At 48.6% G+C, this 6000-nt stretch overlaps 1 protein-coding gene across 1 annotated transcript in view; it reads right to left on the bottom strand.

The window, feature by feature from the left end:
- Positions 1-2045: 2045 nt before the first annotated feature.
- The window catches only part of GABBR1 (gamma-aminobutyric acid type B receptor subunit 1), a 28707-nt gene continuing 24752 nt past the window's right edge, over positions 2046-6000 (bottom strand). Inside the window, exons 16-22 of the mRNA XM_007951432.2 lie at positions 5836-5952; positions 5618-5725; positions 5115-5208; positions 4189-4316; positions 3325-3453; positions 2953-3096; positions 2046-2219 (exon numbers count right to left, since the gene is read on the bottom strand). Of these exons, the coding sequence (XP_007949623.1) occupies positions 2046-2219; positions 2953-3096; positions 3325-3453; positions 4189-4316; positions 5115-5208; positions 5618-5725; positions 5836-5952 (894 nt within the window). The remainder of the gene's footprint in view (positions 2220-2952; positions 3097-3324; positions 3454-4188; positions 4317-5114; positions 5209-5617; positions 5726-5835; positions 5953-6000) is intronic.

The following is a 6000-nucleotide window of genomic DNA, read 5'->3' as shown; positions in this document are numbered from 1 at the left end:
AATGAACCAATGTGTGCAGAGTAGAACTGCTCCACAATTTTCAAGGCTGTGACCTTTCAAAAGTAGATCACCAGCAGGCATATGAGCTGAACATTTACATTAGGTAAATACACTCCTTTCAGAGATCAATCATGGGAGATTAAAAGGGCTGTGTACGCACAAGGAGACAGCTCAGGCGCAGAAGTACATAAAAGGGAAGGACACAGGGAAGAGGTAACTGTGGGGAGGAAGTGGGAGGGTAGCTGTTTGATTGTGGGAAACTTCAGTCAATGTCATGAGTCGAAGTATATGTGAGCTGCTATATGGAAAGTGAATTTGCTCTGTAAACTTTCACCCAAAACACAATAAAAAATTAAAAAAAAAAAAAAATCACCAGGCCTGTCTTCCAAGGTGCCTCTGTGTAAGTTTGAACCATCAACCTTTCAGCCAGTAGTCGAGAGCTTGTTTCTACCACCCAGGGACCACCACACAGATGAGGACAAGAGATACAGAGATTTGGGAACTTTTTGTATCTGATGGAGTCTGACACCCTGTCAGTCTGACTCCAGAGTCCACACTTTTAACCACTAATGTCCCACTCCCTATTCATAGTCCTAATTGTGTCATACTTTGCCTCGCTATACCCTCAATGGATCAATAAAACACCTGCTTCCACCCCTCCACTTCAATGCCTTTTCATTAACTTGGAGCCCTCCATTCCTCCCTCCTTGGATTGAAGCCTGCTCTGTTTGCAGTGAGGGAAGACAAGGTGCTGAGTCACACTGTTCACCGGTTTATTGAGGATTTTGGGAAATCCTTTGCCAAAAAAACACCACAGTGTGAAAGAGACACTACCCCCTTCTCCACAGGTCTGTCCATCCCAGCAGTCAGGGGTGCCTTCCTTTGGTCAGAATTCTCATCAACTATCCACTGGAAGCAGTTCCTCAAATCTGCCCCCATACCTTCCTCAATGCCCCCAAAAACCACACAACCAAAGGGAGCAATTTTAGGAGAGAATGACTGTGAGTATGGACTAAGAGTGGTACACGGGTTCAAAAAAGTGAGAAAAGTTTGAGCAGAAGCTGAATGTGATGAGAAGAGGGTGTGGACAGCCTCACCAAACAACAATTGGGGAAAAGTGCATAACAAGGTGCAGAGCAGGTGCCTAGGGCTCTGTTGGAAAGACACAATGATTTTAAGGTGCTGAGGAAGTAAGGTACATAAGTACCATGAGGGTACATAGGGAAATACATAGATACACATGGATGAGTGCAGGTAGGGAAGATATGACTAAGCATGTTAGAGAAATTGCACACGTCTACCCAAATACACACGAAGGAATACCTGTGACCACACAAGAAGCACACATAGCTATGACTGGAAGGTTTGCAGGGAGTTCATGTGACTGCAGGCAGCATATGTGAAAAGCACATGTGCACGTGAGTATGTCTGGTGGGAACAAAGAGGAGAAGAATGCATGTGTGTTGGGAGTGCAAGCATGCAAAGAGCAGAGGGAAGGAGCATGTGAGCCTTGGCACAAAGAATGAATCCCCAGAAGATACAAAAGTCAGGGGGACAAACTTAGGGAATGTGCAGAGGGGCAAGTAGGATGGAAGGTGATGGTGATGGTGATAGACAGGTGAGGGCCCTGTTGGGGTGAAAGAGCACTTGTGGGAAGACCCCTGCTGGATGGAAGCAGAGCACAAAGGCAAAGGTTGCTTTGGGAGATGCCATGGTAACTAGACAGGAGTGCTATATGAGAAGAGAACGATGTAGTGAGGTTGCTGAGAAGTCAGTGAGTGAGCAGCTTTAGCAAGGTACAAAGTAAATTATGAAGCAGTGATAGAAAATTACATTAATGACTAAGGGAGAAAAGGTCTGTTTCCCAGAGTACTGGAGACATAGGTAACCCCAGGGCTCACACAGGATTATGTATTTACAAGTGATGAGATTGGATAGCATGTCTTTCCTCACTGGGGATAAGGATCCCCTGCTCCTCCTGAGTCCCTCACCCCTCCCCTCATCCCTCGCCCACCCCCACTGGCCTGTCCTCCTTCACACCTCCCTCACTTGTAAAGCAAATGAACCCGACTCCCATCACAGCTAAGCCGGTCAGGGGGCTCAGAAGGGCCCCTGGGAAGGCTCCCAGAGGGGTCCGGAGGTGTTGGCGGGTGGCGTCGGGAGCGGAGCTGCTGCCGAGACTGGAGCTGATGGCGCAGTTCAGAGACTCGCTCCTCTTTCTGGAGGAAGAAAAACAATTGAGAGAGTGGGAGGATGGGAGTGATAAGGGGGCAGGGAGGAGGGAGAGTGGAAATGGCATGGGAGAATGTGTGAGCAAGATACAGGAGTAGATGGACAGAAAAAATTAAAAGGAGGAATTAGGAAAGGTTCAAGGAAAGCCAAAAGAACAGAATGGGGGAACCAGTAGAAAAAATGAGATTGGAAAAATATGATGGAAGAAAACAAGAGGAGAAAATGAGAGAAGGGAGAAAAGTTCTAATAAATCATACACTTCTTTGCAAAGCCAACTGACCCCTAACTACAGTCTTTGTGCTGTGGACATGGGGATGCTCACCCAGATTCCCTTTGCAGGGCAATGGACTCACCATCCACCTCCAGGGAGTGTTGGCTGCTTTGCTAATGGCTCACAACTGCCCCCCAAGCCTGTTTAAGGCTGGCGTCCTTCCTCAAAGGGTCGTCAGCAGTTGAGTCATGCTCTAGAGCTCCTACCCAGGCACGAGGTCAGGCTAACACTAGATTTTACCTGAGACTGAATCCTCATTGGACCCCTCCCCTTCCCTATCCTGGTCCACTCCCCTACTTGCAGGTTTGCTCTTGAGTTCCTAAAACCTTCCCTGCACAATAAGTCATGAGCAATCTCAAGCTATCTCAAGCTCTGCTTCAGAAAACCCCAACATACAAGATGGGCCCTCCTGGGCCCTCCACCACTTCACCCTCCCGGCACACGCATACCTCAGCAATGATCTTTTCCAGTTCACGGTTCTCCTTCTCCAAGAGCCGGGACTTCTCCTCCTCATTGTTGTTAGTTGATGATCCTGTCTTCATGGTGTCCTGTGCTTCAGACTGCCATTCCCCTCGAGTGATCAATCTGCGCATCTGGGGCAATTGTTTGGGGCATGGGGCGGCCAAACAGTGATGGAGTCAAAAATTAGCAGGCAATGGGTTAGAATTTGAGGGGATGAAAATTAGGAGGGGTAAATCAGGTCTACAACAAAGGAAGATATGGAAAGAAGGGGCAGGGAAGGGCAGAGGAACAGAAACTAGGGAAGAAGGGACAGAGCAGATAAGGAACCGGAGAGGGTGAGAGCTAACCCAGAGCCTCACCTTGGGCACAAAGAGCACAACCAGAGTAATATAGGAAGAGAAGACGATGGCAAGAGAGGCGAAGGCAAAGGCTGCATCCTGCTGGCTGGAGAGAATCATGGTGACGGGGGCGGTGATGAGGCACAGGACCTGGAGGGACAGAGTGTTTGTGGAGGCTCAGGTCTACAGGTTTAGACAAGATCCCGGGATCTCTTTACCCAATAGAGGGGCTCTGAGGACAGTTTTCTGGTGGTCAATTCATTTGAAAAGGAAACAAGTTCAAGATCATCCTCAATTCAGATTGTCCCAAATCAATTTCTAGCTCTAGGTCAATCCCTCCCTCAAGGCAAGAACTCTAAGGCTCTCTATATACACAGTCACTAGAGATACCTGAGCAGAATGGAATAAATAGGCCAAAAACCTCCATTCAGACTCCAGATCTCAGCGTGTGGACCATGGACAAGCAATCTAACTTCAGTGTTTGTTTCCTCATCTACAAAACGGGTATACTAATATCAACCTCATTAGGTGGCACTTGACTGCTAACCAGAAAGCTAGCAGTTCAAACCCACCAGCAGCTCCTCAGAAGGAAGGTTGGGCAATCTAATTCTGTAGTGATACCATGTTGGAAACCCCAGGAGGGGTTGCTGTGAGTCAGGTTCTACTCAACGGCACATAACAACAACAACAGGTGGTTACATGAAGATTAATGAAACATTGCTTGTAATGTGCTTTATGAACCATAAAGTGCTTTACAAATCTGAGGCATTAACAACTTTTTAATGCATGCAGCTGATCCCAGACCTCCTGATTCTCCCCAGCTTAGCACATGTGGCTGCTACAGTCAGTCAATGAGGTCAAAAGCCAGGTGTTTGGGCAGCTCACCGCCACATTGTAGATGGCCATGCCCACTGCCCGGTGGTCATTGATCTTCTCGGTGGACACACTCTTGGTCTCATAAGCAAGGAAGATTCCCAGCAGCAGCAGCAGCCCCTTGTAACCATAGAAAATACCTAAGAAGGCAAGAAAGGGGCACATGGGCAATAGGATCTCATCAGCTCCTTCACTCAGTCCCTATCCTCTCTTTGCTCTTTATCTTTGCAGGTTTGCTGTTGAGTTCCTAAAACTCTCCCTGCACAATAAGTCATGAGCAATCTCAAGCCACTGACACTCCTTGTTATAGCTCCACCATGGAAAAGGGGACTTCCTCTCCAATCTAACCCCTCTGACCTAGCATACCCCTCTCTGCATTCCTTGTGCCCTGCCTCCAACCTAACATTCACTCAACCTACCCAGCCCTCACCACTTCCTCCACAGATAAGGAGCCAACTTTCACAGAGGAAGATGATGGCCATGAGCAGCTATAAGCCAGGCAAAGACCTGTTGAACAGCTGGGAATGGGTCACCCTGAGCCACACACAATGTCTCACCCATTTACCCTCCAGGTGGAAAGATGGCTGAGCATAGGGTTGCTATGGATGAAAACAAAGAGGGCCCAAATCCTAGTCTTTCTCTAAGGAGCTGACCAGATAGATGGTCAGGTCAAGGGACAGGGGTGGGGATCATTCCCATAGTCCCTCTGATGAATGCAGGTTCTGCTTCATCCCTGATTTGGACCTCACAGCAAACAACCAACTCTCCCCTATTCTCATAAAAGACTCATGCTATGGCAAAGAGGACGACTTCAAACCGGGTTGGCATGAGCTCTCTTCCTGCTTTCCCAAAGACCCCTCTCCCTCCAAACCTACTGTCCTTGCCCACCCTCATGCGTTTGCTGCATTGTTCCCTTCCATCCGCCACATCTCACACACCAAGCCAAGTGTTCATCTTCTTGGAGCTGCAGTGCTCAAGTTGGGGCAGGATAGAAACATCAATGTCTTCCTTTGGCTCTTCCTTAGCGAAAGTCTAAGGGAGAAATAGGGCCACAGGAAAGATAGCTGTCATCCTCTCCCACTCTCCCCAACTCTCTCTCTCCTTCCTATTAGACCCTCAGTACTGATGGCAAGTCTCACCCTAGGCCTGGAGCATTTTATGAAACACACTAAAGTGCTTGTTCTCCACTTTCCAGGATGCCTAGGAATTCTACACAGCTTTACCAGAATTCTACCACATCTTCCCTTTCTTCACATGAATCCAGAGGCCTCTAGGCCCCTTCTAGAAGGAAAGAGGGGAAGAGCTGCTGATATACAGAAGGTTAGGAAGCACTCTCTCATGGAGCAGCTTTATTCCTCAAGACCACATGCAGTTCCCACACCCTGACTACCAGTGAGCTCTGCTCAGCCTCTGGACCCCAGCACCTCTGTTCAAGTAGTACCTCAATGGTTCGGTGCAAAGGATCCACAATCTGCCAGATGGCAAGAGTGAGGACGTCCATGCCCACCAGCAGGCCAACTGTGGCGTACAACTTCCAGGGTTCCAGGGTCTTGGCAAACACATGGAGTACAGACAGGCATGTCAGAAGAAAACCCTCTGAGCACAGAAAACCTAAGTTATTCCCCAGAGGTGGGGACTGAGGAATGAGAAGAAGCTCACCTTCCTCCACTCCTTCTTTTCCTCCTTCTTTGTAAAGACCGTGTGGACCCACCAGATCTTGGTGAACATGGAGCCATAGCCCAGACTGAAGCCCAGGCCCAGGAGCCAGAGGCGTGCCTAGAAAAGGAGAGAGGGCATGGGCAGAACAGGGCAGGGCTATAGTGG

Source organism: Orycteropus afer, unplaced genomic scaffold (assembly GCF_000298275.1).
Source record: "Orycteropus afer afer isolate SDZICR_OR568_19922 unplaced genomic scaffold, OryAfe1.0 scaffold00294, whole genome shotgun sequence".
Classification (NCBI taxonomy): domain Eukaryota; kingdom Metazoa; phylum Chordata; class Mammalia; order Tubulidentata; family Orycteropodidae; genus Orycteropus; species Orycteropus afer.
The sequence above is the reverse complement of the archived record's forward strand: the minus strand, read 5'-3'. Positions and strand labels throughout refer to the sequence as shown.